General features: G+C 25.8%; 1 protein-coding gene across 1 annotated transcript; it reads left to right on the top strand.

The window, feature by feature from the left end:
* Positions 1-99: 99 nt before the first annotated feature.
* Positions 100-17,005, top strand: LOC107161288 (3'-5' RNA helicase YTHDC2-like). Its single transcript, XM_015507644.2, has 23 exons — positions 100-337; positions 479-564; positions 1,626-1,716; positions 5,942-6,129; positions 7,592-7,788; positions 7,923-8,089; positions 8,166-8,449; positions 8,513-8,567; positions 8,630-8,750; positions 8,831-8,974; positions 10,137-10,485; positions 10,549-10,673; positions 10,743-10,877; positions 11,009-11,197; positions 11,453-11,727; positions 11,781-11,895; positions 14,407-14,675; positions 14,748-14,953; positions 15,023-15,198; positions 15,262-15,376; positions 15,458-15,538; positions 15,632-15,688; positions 16,069-17,005. Coding segments are annotated over exons 1-23 (3,513 nt in total). The 5' UTR covers positions 100-335; the 3' UTR covers positions 16,155-17,005.
* Positions 17,006-17,017: the final 12 nt, after the last annotated feature.

The raw sequence follows: 17,017 nt of genomic DNA, 5'->3' as shown, positions 1-17,017 counted from the left end.
TGTTACCAAACTAACTACAGTTAGGTATAGGTAGTTTGTATAAGTTTTCCTACACTGCATTTTGTAGTATTTGCGGTTGTTCAGGTTCAATCTTTAATGTTTTCATGATTTGGTTTAAAACGTTTGTTTTTAAACTCATTTTATTAAAAATATTAAGTATTTTTTGATGTATATTACATGTGAGCAATCTTAAATGTTGATTTTTAATTGTATAAGTAATTACAATGTGATGGATTAATTTAAGACTTAGAAATTTGTTCGCGAAATTCAGACGTGTTTACATAAAATCAGTGATATCATTTTTTTAAATTGGTTAAAATATTACTTTTTTCACCATGTATGATATAATTTATCTTCAGTAGAATTAAAAATCTTATTTAAAAATGTTGATTATTACGTTTTACTCATTGCTTATTTGCTAAAACATTGATACTCACTATAAGAGGTTAATACCTATATATTTTTATGATGTTTTCAGGTCTCCTCCAATTAGAGGTTTATCACAAGATTGTAGAGATACCTTGTTGAATCAGTTGCAGAAATTCATTTCATCTGATACAAAGTGTAAATTCAACTACTTATTTTGTTAATTGCTTTCTAAAAACTAAAGATAATTATATCTACTGAGTTATGTACCGATTTGATTCACATTCACTTAATGTACTGGGTGATCCACCAAGCAGGCTAAACCCCTTTTCTTCTTCAATTATACAATTATTTAAAATCTAATTCCTGGAACTTTTTATTTACTTAAAGATACAATAATCTCTATCAAGATTTTTTTTATTTCAAATGACTGTCCTGTGGAGATATATACTTTTGTTTTTCAAATTCAACCGTCCTTTTCTTCTGTAAATTATTTAGCTGATAATTTTTCTATAAATGTTGATATACTGTGTCAGTTTTAAGTTATTTAATCTCATGTTTTATAAATTACAGGTTATGATAATGAGTTAGTAAGCTATAATGTCTATGGTTATTTGAGGATTTTAGTAATTTATATTAATGAATTAATATTTATAATTAAAAAACAAATTCCAAGTAGGTATATTAAATACTGTGCCCAGTGGCGTGGCAAACTTAATTAAATTATGAGGCACAGTTATATTGTTAGACCCACCACCCACCCCAACCATCACAAAAAACATTAAAATAAGGTTTTTAAGATAAAATATATTTATTCATTTAAATAATTATGCTTTTTTTAACACATCAGATGATCTTTGAGGACACCCACCAACCCTCAAACTGAGGCATGTGCCTCAAATATAGTCCTTCGTCACGCCACTGATTGTGCCTTATGTTAATCCATTAAATATTTTTGTAAAATCATTTTCATAGATTATTATCCTTTGTATAAACATTTTAGTAACTGAAAGAGTACTTGTTCAAATTTAGAATCATTATATTAAAAATTTTAAAAAAATTATCATCAAATAGTTATCAGTTTAAATAATTCTCATTTGAAAAACAAAATTAAGTTTTACCACAGGACACACCATATTATTATACTTATTGTTATTATAGTTTTCTTTTTTTATATTCTCATAAGTTATGAAAACAAATAATTATAGATTTATTATATTCAATATATTTTACTCAAAATATGTATCAATTTGTTTTAGCTTACACATTTCCATCCTCATTAACACCTGAAGAACGTAAATACTTGCATTTAAAAAGTGCTGAACTTGGATTAAAATCTAAAAGTTATGGGTTAGTATAACTTAATAAGAAAATAATATTCTATAATATCTAAAATGTATATTTAAGTTGCATCTTTACTTATTAAGTTACTTAGTGCAAAATACATCCCTTATATTTATATAAGTACAATTGTATTAATTTAAGCTCCATTTATTTTACGATACATAAAAAAAAAATAAAATGTTTATCTTAAGTGAATATACTTAAAATAGACATACCAACTACATATACATTAACTATTGGTTATAAATTATGATATCAAACTTAATGTTACATATTAAGGGGCCTTTAATTTCAGTATGTTTATTAAAAACTTAAGAGGACGCTACACCCGCAAGTGTTGTTTCTGTCTCACAAGTGCCTAACATAGAAAATTGTATGCCCAACAGATCATGTTTAGCTTCATTAGTTTAAAATTTAGAGTGAATTGAAGTCTTATACAAATTAAAAGTAACATTATTGTCTTGGGCTTTTCATGGGGTTTATTTTATATTTTAATTTTAAAGTAAGTTATGACTATTTTAAAATAATGTTACCTTTAATTTGTATAAGACATCAATTCACTCTACATTTTAAATTAATGAAGCTAAACATGATAGTGAACTGTTACCTAAAAATTTGCTATTTACTCACTTGTGAGATGGAGACAACACATGCGGGTGTAACGTCCTTTTAATAACTCATCAAACCGATCAATTGAAATATAAGTATATATTTTATTTATATTTTTAAGAATATTAATCGTTAAAAATATATATTTTAGCAAATTTATATTCTTGAGACATTTTTTAAAAACAGTTACATGATGTTATATATTTTTGTATCATAATCAAAATAGTCCAAATAAATGTTGAACAAATATCGATTAGCTTAGGTATATAAATATATTGTAAATTGAAAGACCCATGCCCCAATAACTTGGAAGTAACATAATATAACTATGCAGTGGCGCACAGAGGTATTTTAAGAGCACGTACATGCTGTTAAAAAAAGTTAGCCACCCACCCACCCAATTTTTTATTTATAACAAATATTTTCACTTATTATTCACTGTAATTCAAAGAAATCAATTAGTATAGACTATAGTTTATGTTATAAATTTTTTAATTTCCCTGTGAAACCTGCAGTAATACACACACACCCCCCTCGAGAACACATGCAGTTGCATTCTTTGCTAACCTGTTTGGGCGCCACTGTAACTATGTAAGAGATGGCCTTAAAAGGAGATGCTTGATTTGAAAAACAATTGCATATGCGTGAAGAGAATTACATATTTATCCATATAAATTCCTTGTTAAACAGCAAGTACCTGGATTCAAAATTAATAGAAAAAAAATCGGGTAAGTCGTGGATGCCGATCTGCTGTACAGTAGGTTACAGGTGGGTTACCTACTATAATGGATGAAATTAAATTTGAATCCATTGATATTATATCATTATATACGAAAAACGATTCTGAGCGGAGAAGGTTTATCTGTCTAGGATATGTTTTAGATTATTAAAAAATTTTTAAATCTTGGATTTAAAAAGAAAAAATTTTATTCATTTCTAGCTTAAAATAATTTACAAATTATCATGATTTTTACGTATGTTGTCAAAATTCAAACTTTGAATGCTTATAAAAAAAAATAATGACTATATTTTCTTTTATTTTTCAACTGCTATTGTAAAAATATGATAGGAGCCTTGTATTAAATATTCAAATCTTAGATTTAAAAAGAAAAACTTTTATGAATTTCTATCTAAGATAATTTGAACATTGCCGTAATTTTTACGTCAATATTTGAACTTCAAATGCTCATAAAAAAAAATTGTGCCTATGTATTCTTATAATTTTTAATAACTATAAGAATAACATATGAGGAACTTTGTATTAAATTTTCAAGTATTTTGATAGGGCCAAAAAAATTATCGACACTTCAAAAAAATAATTTCAGAAAAATTCATTTATCTATAAATATCTCAAAAAAAGTCAAAATATTTTGAAAATTAAATCATGCAAATAAAATGCCTATTTAAATACCTGTTAAAATTTTCAAATATAAGTACGACTTATACTTTTTGAAAAATTTCAAATGTTTAAAATCGTTTGTGGATAAATCGTTATCGTTACGCTATTTCGTAAACATTTAAAATTCAAGCGCACCTAAAATTTTTCGTATAATGATACTTCGAGTTTTCTCTATAGCTACTAGAAGGAATACTTAGTGTTGTATTTTCAATCCTTAGTTAAAAACACAAAATTTTTTATAATTTTTCAACTTCAACATTATTTGCAAATTTTCGCGTTTTCGACAAATTTCATTAAAAATTTGAACTTTAAACGCTTTTTAAAAAAAATTGTGAACAACGATTTTTAATTTTTTTAGCTAAAATAAGAACAACTCATAAGGAACCTTGTATTAAATTTCAAGTTTTTTTGGTCATCCAAATTTTTTTTACCGACACTAAAAAAAAATTCTCTTAAAAATCGAAAATTTCAGTGGTCTATAAAAAAGTCAAAAAATTTTGAAAATTTAACTGTATTAGATAACATTAAGATAAACATTAAACATTTTGTGAAAATTTCAAGTATTTACAGTGATTAGTTTTTGAATTACAACCATATAAAAAAATCGGTTTGGACGAAAACTAATTTTGCGTAAAAATCCCCGTTTTTCTGTCACCTTTTTTTTGTTTTTCTCTATTTTTTTGGAAAATGTTTACTTTTGACCTGTATAATGCATCAAGGATATTCAATTTCCCATCGGAAACCACCCCCAAAGTTTGAAATTGAAACATTATTTCGACTAGTTGTGCTGTACACATACAAAAAAAAAAAACACTCATAATTGTTAAATCAATACATTCATCACTCCGTTCAAAATCTAAAATGAGACTGTTAAAGAAATAGTGTCAAGATTTTATTAGGAAATAAATGCTTTTATGCACTCTCAAAGGTTAGGTTAGGTTAGGATCTCGACCACTGTCGACAAAAATCAAGACAATTATAATATAATATAACCTTAATACACCCAGTTATAACTTTCGAGGACGAGTCAAAGCTTTTAAGAAAGACCGAGCAAAGAACGGCTGATTTTTGAAATGCAAATCTTAAGGAAAAATTTTGGAGCAGTGAATGATGAAAAAACAGGAGTGAAAAACAATGAAAAATTATGTATTAGAAAAGTGGAAACCGAAGATCAATGGGTTGGACATGCTTTGCAAAGCCGGAATCAACTCAAAAGAATGATCATGGACATTGGACAACAACCCAGTTGAAAAAGACCACTGTAGAGGCCCCTCCTTTATAAGTGGAAAGATGTTATAAACAGTATAAAGACGCAGAGGTACTAAATGGATGGCAAGTTTGTAAATCATAAACAGCTACTAGATAGTAGATAAGGTTGGAGATCTGGACATTAGACAGGGTGGTCGACAAACGAAAAATTTGAAACAGCTTCAGACATTTTTCGCTTATATGAGCTTGAATTTGATTACATGGGCTAAGCTTCATCCATATACCATAATTAGTATAGTATACGATCTAACGATCTAAGGTATATAAGATATAACTTGTACTTTTTTATTGTTAAAATTGTGTTATGTTATTGATTAGTTCTAAATATATATTTAATCCATAAGTTAAATTTAACAATTTAATTATCGAAACAATTATTATTTGATCATAAAGATTTAATTTGTTTGATATGATATATGAAGATGTATTGTTTTTATAAGAATTTATTAATACGTTTGACATAATTACACAATTTTAGAAACCACTGGCACATTTATTTCCCTTGTTTCTTAGAATTAAATGGTAAAAACCCTTTTGCTGTATTACAAGTCTTACAAGAATTAGTTATAAATAAATTAATGATAATTTATTTATATAATATATTATACTCTAAATTCAACAGTTCAACCCAATACCATAAATCATTTATAGTATTTGGTTCAACACTCATTCGTAACGATCATGTAATTTTATGAAAGTTTTATAAGGTTCAGATAATATGTTCATAAATTATATTTTTTTACATTATAATATTATATTAGTGCAATAAAATAATTCTACGGAGTTAGGTGGGTGAACAAATGAAACTTTAAATTTCTAGTGATATCTATTTAATTAATATTAATTTCATTGATTGTTTTTCATATAAAAGTTAAAACGTGTGTGTAGGTATAGTAAATTATATATAATACATAATTCTAATATTAATGCCTATGTATTTTTTATTAATTTCAGAAAATCTGGCCACAGATCTATAACTATTCAAATGGATGGTAAAAAAATTAATAGTGAGGCTTGTAGTATAGAAGTTACTGCAGTTTCAAATGATATAATGAAAAAAATTTGTGATCATGTTCCTATTTCTAAACAAATGTATGATGAATTACTTCCTAATCCTATGAAACCATATCGACGAATGGCGGGTAAGTAAAATAGCTTAATTTCCAAGTTAGGTACATAATAATTAATAACTGTATACAATAATTTTACTTAGTTTTAGACTAATTTACTTTAAAATAATTAATACATATTTTAGTATATTTAAATTATGTTTTATACTTAACTGAAATTTTCATAACATTGTATGAAAGCCTGGAGTATCTTATCTAGGATGGCATTTATTTAAATAACAAACTAAGCAAAATGTTTAAGAGGACCCTACATATGCATGACGTGTTGTATAACAAATGTACAACATGCAAAAACTTTTGCATGGGATAGAACTTCTTAGACTGCAGTGATAGCTAGAACTTCAAATTGATATACAATATAGTTGAGAACATAATCTGTGAAATATCGTTTTTATTTTTAAAGCCAAAATTATTCTTTTTATGTGGTGGAAATGATGTTTCTTAGTTTTGTCTATTCTTCTCTATTCTTTCCCACACAAATCAGTTTTTGCTGTGTTTTATATTTCTTAGACGACAACGCATTTTGTGTACCTAATGTAAAACTAAAGCATTTGTGGTAAAATTTCGGAAGGTGTTACTCAACCTCTTCTGGAAACGACTACGATTCGATTCGGAATATAGAAAAATAGGGTAGTTTTCTTATTTTTTAAATATAATTAAAAATCTTAGATCTTAATGTAAACATATAAAGACTTTATACTCAACAATATTAACAAATAAAATATAACATTGTTCAAAAAGTTTTTCTTTAATTTGTCTTCATCTAAGAAAAATTAATAATTTTAACATTTGGACGTAAATTTGCAAATATAATTTGAGTAGTTTTTGTGATAATATTGAACTGTCTGGAAAGGTTGTTTACTTACATAGTTATTGAGATAATATATTTACTTGTAACAAACTGTCAGTGATCAACAATATTGTTAACAATTTAATGTCTACCAATAATTTATTTTTGTTTTTTACACCATTTATTTTCAGTATGCTAGATCCAATGTAAAAAAAAGTTATTATTAAAAATGTTGTTATTTCATAACTATTTTTAGACATAGTTAAAAAAATAGGTTCTACATTGATGGTTTCATAAATTTATTTGTATGCTAAATTTTATAATTTTTGAAATAAATATGAAAAACTAATTAACTTTTCAGCCCAATTTTCATCTCTGATTGACACCTGAGTATTATTCAAGTTTAACACTTTTCAAATTGTATCTTAATATTTGACTTGATAAATCTATGAGTTACAAACCAAAATATATTGCAAAAAATCTCTAGGGTCGCTAATTAAATAAGGCCTCCTAAATACTTCTATACATTATTTATTTATTTAATATATTAACAGAACCTATAAGCTCTAATTAAATATAAATTAAATTGAAATAAACTCATATTATTGTCCATTTATGCTTATAATAAATTAACTAACAAATGTTTTATATTCTTTATTATTATTATTTTTCATACATATTTAGTGGCAAATTGTAAAAGGAATCTTCCACTTATGTGTGATAAGCCCATGTCTATACCTCGTTTTTCGGTTGATGAAGATTTGTTATTAATGAGAAAATCTTTACCAATATGGGCAAAAAAAGGACAAATAACTCACGCAATTGAGAATAATCCTGTAGTGATCATAACAGCTGAAACTGGCTCTGGAAAAACAACTCAAGTAAAAACAATTTAAATATTTATTTTTAAATAATGTTAATTGCTGTATTTAAAATATTTACTACCATTACTATAAAAATGTTAACCTTATTGTATTTTATATAATTAAAAAAATTCAATATATTTTCTTTCAAGATCCCACAGTTCATAATTGATGATAGTGCTATGAAAAATAAACCATGCCGTGTTATATGTTGTCAACCAAGAAGGATTGCAGCTATATCAATGGCTGATAGAGTGTCTAATGAGCGTGGAGAGAGTATTGGAATGAGTACTGGATATCAAGTTAGACTTGAAAGCTGGTAATATATTAATTTATATGCTTAATACCTATATATAATGTTATTAATATTTAAATTTTGACATATATAAATGTAGTGTTAGTCAAGATACAACAATCATATATTGTACTACTGGTGTTTTGACAAGGACACTTATGGATCGGCATCAAAAAGACAATGAACCTAACAAAGGAATGTTGATGAATGTTTCCCATATAATAGTAGATGAAGTACACGAACGTGATAAACATGTGGACTTTCTTCTTATAGCATTACGCATGATTTTACCAAAATTTAACCATTTAAAACTTATTTTAATGTCAGCTACAGCAGATATACACTTATTTTCAAACTATTTTAATAACTGTCCTGTATTAAAAGGTAAAAATCAAAATACTAATGTATCCATGATAACATTTATATTAATATAATATTCTGTTTAAGTGGAAGGAAAAATTTTCCCTGTGCAGGATTATTTTTTGGAAGACATCTTGGACACGTAAATATTATAATATTTTTATTATAAATCTTGTTATCTGATGATATTATTTTTGTTTGTAGAATTAAATATGAGTCACCATCAATGTCAAGAATAAAAAATAAAACTAAAATTGGTTATTGGGATAATGATATTGTAGAAAGAACTGCTGAAGCTGTTCAGAACATGAACCTCATAGAACCAGTACTATATATATAATACTATAAATATATATATATGATTATTGTAATGTTTATTAATGTAATTTTTTTTTTTCTTATAAGATTACTACATTGATGCCTGATCAAGAATGGTTAAAATCAGAACTAGATGATTGTATGCACCAAATTTGGTTCAATGCTGAAATTGAGCAAATTGATAGAATGATTTATTACATTATGTCAGAAGGAGTTCCAGTAGATTATCAAGTATTTTTATTTTATTTTAAGTATTCAAGATTCCACCTACGCCTTAACTCTCATCCGAACAAACTTATAAAAAATCTAGCTTCATTAACCATTCCTGGTAACCCTCCTCGTCGCCTTAAGCGTAAATGGTGCAGAGACCTACTTAATCCCTAACACAAAAAAAAAATAATAATAATAATAAAGTTAAAACAAAATAATTAAAGACGTAAGTGTCAACAGTGGGTGGCTTCTTCATTCAAAATTTCATTATATTGTCATTGTCATCAGCTCATACTCTTATTGTGCCGATTGCGTATAGATTGTGTATTTATTAATAAAGTAAAAAAATTTAAGTAGGTATTCAATATTAATTTGTAATTTTTGATGCAATTAGACATTTAGATTTAAATATTAAAACTAAAGCGATGAATGCAATGATTTAAATTTAATAATTTATTTTCTTGTGTATACTCCATAAATAGTAGTGCAGAAGATTGCTACATTTTTCAACTGAGGAGTGTTTTTTGATAACAAATTGAATGTAGTTGATTTTGTTTTGGGATGAACAATAAAAATTAGTTAAAAATGAAGATTTCAGTAAATATCAGTTTTTGATAAAAATCAATTTTAATTTTTTTGGAACTAAAGAGCAAAGAACCATAAATATGTGAAATATTCAACTCATATTTGTTTTAGGATTATCGCTATACATATTAATATATATTGCATTTTTTTCAATACAATATTTCATAATATTCCTACTTCAATATTTATAAACATTTGACAGCTAAATGTTTGTAAATATTCTTAAAAACATTTGTTAATCAATACTAAGTTTTTCGGTATTTTTATAGCACTTGGAAATTTATTTTAGAGCTTAGGCCTCTATACATTTTTTTATCGACTTATGCCTATAAATCTGTTCATTATTATTGTTAGACAATACAATTTTGAAAAGAATGTTGTTGATAACAATTCCTTAACAACTTAAACTAAACTTAAGTTTCTTTATCAATGGTCTCTTTTAAATCAGTAATAATAGTATTTTACTATCAAATTTAATTAATTAATATGTATTGCCCAATAATTTTTTTATTGCTAGAAATAATATTTTCTAAATTAATTTAATATAACTTAATATAAATTGAATTTAACACTAATAATTGTTTCAATTGTTATTTAGCATTCGGATACTGGTGTAACTTTGTTAATGCTTGTAGCAGTTCATGGATTAAATGATTATGTTACTACATTATTAAACATGGGTGCTAATCCCAATATAAGAACCAGAGTATTCAATATGGATGCAGCTACTTGGGCAACAGAATTTAAACAATTTGATACTAGAGATTTGATTATTAACAATAAAGGCATTCTTGGACAACCAGATATCCAGAAAAATGAAAATTCGGATGAAGTAGAAGTTAAAGAAAGACTAGAACTTTATAAAAAGAGTTTACCTCCTAATATTATAATTGATGCCTATTTAATAACCCATCTCATAAAACATATACTTTTTAAAAAAAATGCAGGTAATGAAACTTAGGTAAACAATGTTTTAAAATAAAGTGTTTTTCAACGATGTATTTTTATAGGTTCTATTTTAGTTTTTTTGCCTGGTTTTGAAGATATGTCTATGGTTAATAAAGTTATCGTCGAAGAACTTATTACTAAAGATAATCTAAAAATTACAATTTACATGTTACATTCTATGATGCAGGTAATATCTTTTTAATATTTTAGTAGTAATATATTTTTAAGTGATAAATTATATTTAATTCATTTTAAGACATCTGATCAACGTAGAGTCTTTCAACCTGCACCCAAAGGTCATCAAAAAGTTATATTAGCAACTAACATTGTAGAAACAAGTGTTACCATCAATGATGTTGTATATGTAATTGATTCAGGGAGAGTTAAACAAGTAAATTTAATCTAATGTTTTAGATAATTAAGGATTAAATTATTAACTAAAACAATCAAAACCTTAAATTATCTACGTGATTTCTGTTTAAATTTTATTATTTAATAAAATTTAATATTTTTAATTTTTAGAAAGGTTACAATGCTTTTAATGGTATTAGTTGTATGAATGTAAATTGGATATCCCAAAGTTGTGCAAAACAAAGAGCTGGTCGTGCTGGAAGACTATGTGCTGGTGAATGTTATCGTCTTTACACGAGAGAACATCATAGTCACATGTCATCTCATGATGTTCCTGAAATTCTTAGAATGCCTCTACAAGTAAATTTATTTTTTTTAATTACAAAATTATTGTTCGTCGGGTGTGAGTGGTGGTGAGAAAAACAGAAAACAAATATTTTTAAGAAACAATTCAAAACCTTATGACTGGCTTAATCAATAATAATATTATATAGTCCTGTATATTATTATTATAAGTATATAAGTACTTTACAGATATATTTTTTTGCTAATATTGTTGGATAATTTTATTGTATATCTGTATAACATTTTTTGCTAAATAATACTGTTTTATAGGAACTTTGCATGTTAGCAAAAGTGATTTCCAATAATATGAGAGTAGTAGACTTTTTAGCGTTAGCTATACAACCACCACCAACATTATCAGTTACATCTGCTCTTGAATATCTAAAGACAATAGAAGCAATGGATGTGAATGAAGACTTAACAGATCTTGGATTTTTTATGTTGGACTTATCTATTGAATCTCATTATGCTAAATCACTGGTATTTGCTATATTTTTGAAATGTTTGGATCCTGTGTTAACAATTATAAGCTGCTTAGCTAATAGGTATGATTAATTTTTTATTATATATAATATTTGTAATAATATATAATTTACAGAGAACCATTCAACTTGACTCTTAACGTAAATATGAAGACTTCATTAGGATCTATTCGCAAGAAATTAGCTGGTGATTCATTAAGTGATCATATAGTTCTTTTGCGCCTATATCAAGTAAGATTGAAATATCAAACTAATAACTATGATGTTAATATTCAGGTTAAGTTATGGGAAACTTAGGTTTCAATATATTCAAAAAATATAAAACTTAAAAACTACAATTTGAATTGCAATAATCTGTTACCGTGACACCATTTGTTGTCTCCGTCATACAAACATACTACATGGCAAATTTTACTTCCACAGTTATATGTTTTACTTTGAAACTTCTACAATTAGAGTGAATTCACTTTTTATATATTTTAAAGGCATGAATATAATCTAGGGTATCTTGGAGAATTTTATTGATATTATTAGTTTTAAGTAAGTTATGATTGTTTTAAAATGTAGTAAAAAAAAAAAAAACAGTTTAAAATTGGTCATAACTTACTTAAATTTAATATTAATAAACTACTCTGAGATACCCTAAATAATATTCTTGTATTTAAATTTTATAAGAGGTAAATTCATTAATTTTAGAATTTATTGCGTAAAACATATTATTGTGAAGGTAAAATATGCCATGTTGTACGTTAGTAAGACGTAGACAACAAATGTCCATGTGGCGTCCTCTTAACTGACTATTGCACTTCAATTAGTAATTCATAGGTTCTATATTTTTTTGAATATATTTAAACCTCAATTTCTGTGCATTGAATTTTTTTTCAGTTCTAATTGTTCATTCATATATTTTAAATGGTATTCGGACAAAATCCCGCCGAGTAAAATCTCGGAAAAAAATGTATTGTACGTAAATTCGTTAAACTGTTTCAAAAGTTGTCTACTGCTGATCTATATTGGTTATTATTGTTATTTATAATATATATGCGGAACTGGTAATGCATTATCACTTATCGCTTGAACTATAATTAGGAAATCCGTATACGGTATAGCAATCATAGGCGTGCGCAGACTTTATTTGCAGGAGATGCTAATATAATCCAAAATAACTCAATTTTTAACTCTCTTAAAAAAATAAAAAAAAAATAAAAACAAATCAGAATTTTTTTCTAAAAAAATGTAATACATGACTACAAAGCCATAGACATATAATATAATATAATTATATATATTATATATATTCTACATATAATATAATTATATGTCTATGTACAAAACTCTCTGTTACGTTTGTGATAAAAATTATGATAATATTGCTAGTTTTCACTATTAAAAGTAAAAACATGAAACAAGCTATCTGAGTAGACTGCAGGGGACGCCATGGCATACCCGGCATACCCCCTGTGCACGCCTATGATAGCCATATAGGTATATATATATACTCAATTAACTGAGGCGCGTGAAGATCTATTAATTGTACTTTATCTCTGAATTTACGATATTAGTATATGACATTTGTAACATCAAATTAATATATCAGTATACAGTACTAACACACACGTATTCCACGTCGCACGTGTCTCTCGTCATAAGTTTTAAGTTTTAATATGGAATTTGTAAAAAGTGCTAAAGGTAATAATTTATAAGTGTATAGAAGTTTCCTTTACGCTAGAGCAGTGGTGGCCAAACTTTTTTTAACTCTGGCCATAAAAAAAAAAAATTTTCTACCGCGGGCCATACAAATTTTTTTACTTTCAAGTCATCAGAATTTTAGGTATAGGTATATAATTTTATATTTAACGACATTTTTATTGTACTTAATAATTTTAATGATTTTATTTAATACTTAACTTAATAATTACTACAAATGAAAGAAAATTAAATCAGCTTACATTTAAAAAAATATTTTTAAATAAATTATTAAAACACATATAAAAAAATATATAAACTATACAAAATATCGTTTTACACTTACAAAACATATTTTAAAATGTATTAATTTGTTAATGAGAACTATGAGTTTGTTTCTGTTGACAGAGGATCTTTCGCGTGCCAGATATTAAATGATGGCGGGCCGTAGTTTGGCCACCACTGCGCTAGAGAGAAACCACCAACAATTTAATGAACTTTTTGCGGGATTTTGTCCGAACGCGATTTAGGCGGCGGGATTTTATCCAGTAGAATATTGCTGGCAGGATTTTGTTTTAGACTCATTTTAAATTGTTTCAGTAACTCAAATTTCTTTTTTTGTTCCTTGAGACTTTCAGATACCAATCTTCCACTGTGTTCTAAAAACTTAAAATTATAAATCAGCTGCATCTTTTGACTTGATTATATATTTAAAATAGATTTGCATTTTTGAAATTCTTAGTTTTATTTTCTACCATATGCAAGTTAAAATACTTGACATTTACTTTAAAAAATAGAAATTTTTCTAAAACTTTATATCCTGACGTTTATTACACTAAAATAGGTATTTGAAGAAGTATATTATTTTTTAATTAGTAGATCACTTGCTTGAATAATCTACATATAAAATATTGAGATACAGAGAAGTATTTATCAGGAATTCATAAATACAAATATTTTAAGGTTTTACTTGGTGGTACAGCTCTGTTTATTGTTGGCGATCTATTAAATTGTTTAATCTATGGTAAAAGAAATAATTGTTGTTATGTTCTTTAGGCATTTAATGAAGGAAATATGGTTGATAGTGATTTATTTAACCTAGTTTCTCAATCAATTATGGGATTAATTACACAAACTAGAACTCAATTGCTAGGTCAGTTAAGAGCATTGGAGCTGATTCAGACCCGTGCTGGCCCTAATGATATAAGGGATGTAAATATCAATTCAAATAATTGGGCTGCTGTTAAAGCTTGTTTATTAGCTGGGTTGTATCCAAATTTGGCTAAACTAGATAAATCTAATCCTAGACCAATTTTGAAAACAAAGTAATTAGTTACATCCAATAATGATGTAATTAATATCAATCATTTTTAATTAATTGTATTTCAATTTTATAGGACAGAAAAAAGTGTTATTTACCATGGATCAAGTGTTTTACGTGAAAATTATACCAAAGATTTACCATCAGAATGGATAATATTTGAAGAAATGAGTTCTTTCAATACTAAAAAGTTTATAAAAAACTGCACAGTAGTATCACCAATGTCTGTTGCTCTTTTTTCTAGTGCTATGAAATTACCTCTAGATTCTGTTAAAACTGGAGGTAAATTAAATATATATTTAATGGTGTTACTTGAAGAATAATTTAAATAAACAAACTTCATAATTATAGATGATAGTGATGATAGTGATGAAGAAAATGAAGACAAATTGGGAAGGTTAAATTTGGACGGCTGGACTAGTTTTGTTGGAAATTTAGATGATATTACAAAAATCTTAAACATGCGGTTATGTCTTACTCTAGCTTACCGTGAATTTCTTAAAAACAAAATGATCTCCCAACATAGTGTAAATATATTAATTTACTATTTTATGTTTATAATTTTTATGTAATTTACATTCTTTGTGTAGTCCTATAGTAATGTTGTTCAATCAGTTGTTAAAGTATTGTCTGTAGAAGATAACGCTATAGGATTAGAGGCTCCTGATGATGTTGGTAAACGTCCAAAAGAGAATAGTAATAAAGGTTAGCTTTTAAAAGTTTATAACTGCAATTATATGCATTTTACATCGATATTATTATTATTGTGTTTATTTTGTTTATAAGGTCGTCATAGCAAAAATAATGATAATTCTTCATTCTCTTCTTTTCGCAAATATCCATATGGTCAGCAATCTCAAAATAAAAGTAAAATTTTTTTATTATTTTAAAAATTTTTTTTATATTTTATAAAATAAATCTATATTTATCTAACTCATATGTTATAAATTAAATCAACAGGTTTCACAGACAGTAGCTCAAGTTTTAGAACAAGTAGAAATAGTTTTAACATGCATAGTAAGTAAATATTGTTATCTAAAAAAAAAAACTTATTATACATCTAACACTAAAATTAAGGATTGGTCAATACTAGTCTGATACTTGATATTTGGTTTATTGGTATCTTGGGGTTTTTTCGACCAAATCAATTAGGATAATATATTTATAACATAAATGCGTGGATTTATGATGGTTGATGGCAGTACTATAGCTGATCTTGGTTTCCTTTTAATATTGGTCATGGTTTGTGATAAAAATTATATTTTTATATAAACTGGTTATCTGAGAATCTGATAATATCAGTAAAAAGTGGTATCGTCTCATACATTTTTAAAATATACAATATTTATTTTTATTGCATATAATTATGAGATGTTATAATAATTGTTTGATTATAGATATTAGAGGTACTAGTAATAGACATTATCAACAGAACTATTCAACTCCAAGTACATCTCAGACTAACAATAACTACAAATGGTAACATTATATTAGAATTAATTTTTTATTTAAAAACAGTATTTATTATTAATATGACCTCACTATAACCTAACTGCATTAAAGCACTTTTTTTTAACAATAAAATGTATTATTTTTTTAAATTTAAAATACTTTTGTTATTTAGTTTCTTAAATACAACCAAATGTATATATTTAAGTGATTAGTTGTATAGTGTTTTAAATATTTATCAAAATAAAATATGTTCCATACAAAATTTATGAGTTTATATTTAATTTTATATGTTGGTTTTTTGTAATTAAATATAATTAACTCATTGTAAATCAGTTATTTTTAATTACATTTGTTAATATAGTAATTATTATTAAATCATTCAAATATACCTTTAAATTGTTACTAGCCCTATTTATTAGGGTATGTGATATATTTTTGCATTATTTTGAAATTTAATTTAAAACATATGTTTCTCAACATAACATGTAGTATATTTGAACTATATTATCATTACTAGTTAAAATGTGATATTGTTAATATTTTTTTAATTGATCTTTTTCTATTTGTATTAAAATTAATAACTTACAAGCTTATAGTGAACACTATATGAGATAAATATTTTCAAAGTACTTAAGGATTTAAAATTGTATTTTATGTTATTAATATTTGGTGTTTTATGGGTTTCGGAAAATTTTATATTTTGTGATATGTAAAGTATTCAATTTTAATTATGTTAAAACTTTAAATTTAAAATGCATTGTTCTATGATCATTATAAATCTGTTAAATATTATGTTATTATTAATATGTACTTTATCCAATTTTACCAAAGCAAAAATTTGTTAAGTGAATTAATAAAGTAATTATCACTCTTTAAAAGAAAGTTATTTATTAA

Source organism: Diuraphis noxia, unplaced genomic scaffold, assembly GCF_037042655.1.
Source record: "Diuraphis noxia isolate RWA-SAM2 unplaced genomic scaffold, SU_Dnox_SAM2 contig0003, whole genome shotgun sequence".
Classification (NCBI taxonomy): Eukaryota; Metazoa; Arthropoda; class Insecta; order Hemiptera; family Aphididae; genus Diuraphis; species Diuraphis noxia.
This window is presented reverse-complemented; position numbering and strand designations above follow the sequence as displayed.

Bases quoted from the DNA above. Each gene is read 5' to 3' on its own strand.
- LOC107161288 (XM_015507644.2), top strand. The intron at 10,486-10,548 runs GTAATGAAACTT...GTATTTTTATAG, and splicing joins ACTTTTTAAAAAAAATGCAG to GTTCTATTTTAGTTTTTTTG. The intron at 14,954-15,022 runs GTAAATTAAATA...TCATAATTATAG, and splicing joins AGATTCTGTTAAAACTGGAG to ATGATAGTGATGATAGTGAT.